General features: G+C 55.9%; 1 protein-coding gene across 1 annotated transcript; it reads left to right on the top strand.

The window, feature by feature from the left end:
• Positions 1 to 12: 12 nt before the first annotated feature.
• On the top strand, positions 13 to 606 carry LOC103399588 (transcription initiation factor TFIID subunit 1-like; the record flags this gene model as incomplete). The annotated part of the gene is made up of 2 exons (XM_008338255.3): positions 13 to 252; positions 355 to 606. Coding segments are annotated over exons 1-2 (321 nt in total), but the record flags the coding sequence as incomplete, so codon positions are not given.
• Between the last annotated feature and the right edge of the window lie 6 nt (positions 607 to 612).

The following is a 612-nucleotide window of genomic DNA, read 5'->3' as shown; positions in this document are numbered from 1 at the left end:
CGGTTTCTAGTTGTGGCGGAGGAGGGAGATGGGATCATCCTGCCTTCCATTATCGCACCGTCTTCTACTGCTGAGAAAGTGGACTTCAGCAGCTCCTCAGACTCCGAGTCAGAGGCCGATCGTCCCTGTCAGGGCTCCGGGTCGGGGTCACCAGACAGGCTCACCCTCCCACTCGCTGGTATCATGCAGAAAGATGCAGCCAAGGCGCTGCCGGGTGTGACGGAGCTTTTCCCAGAGTTTAGACCTGGACGGGTAACGCAGCTTCACACTCAACGAGCTTCAACTTCAGACTCACTGAACAATATTGTTCCCTGTTGTTGCTTTGACATCTAATACCTGCATGGATACCCTCAGGTGCTGAGGTTCCTGCGTCTGTTCGGACCTGGGAAGAGCATGCCGTCTGTGTGGAGAAGCGCTCGCAGGAAGAAGAAGCGGAAACACCGGGACCCTTTACCTGGAACACCTCCTCCAGAGGGAGAGGCCACGGAGCAGGCTGAGGAGAAGAAGTCTGGGTGGATTTACGAATACGCTGCTGCTCCTCCTCCAGAGCAGTGTCTCTCTGATGACGAGGTAAACCTTACAAGACACCTGTCCACAGGGCGTCCTGTCACT

The sequence above is a fragment of the Cynoglossus semilaevis genome, unplaced genomic scaffold, assembly GCF_000523025.1.
Source record: "Cynoglossus semilaevis isolate Cse_v1.0 unplaced genomic scaffold, Cse_v1.0 C18922882, whole genome shotgun sequence".
NCBI lineage: Eukaryota > Metazoa > Chordata > Actinopteri > Pleuronectiformes > Cynoglossidae > Cynoglossus > Cynoglossus semilaevis.
This window is presented reverse-complemented; position numbering and strand designations above follow the sequence as displayed.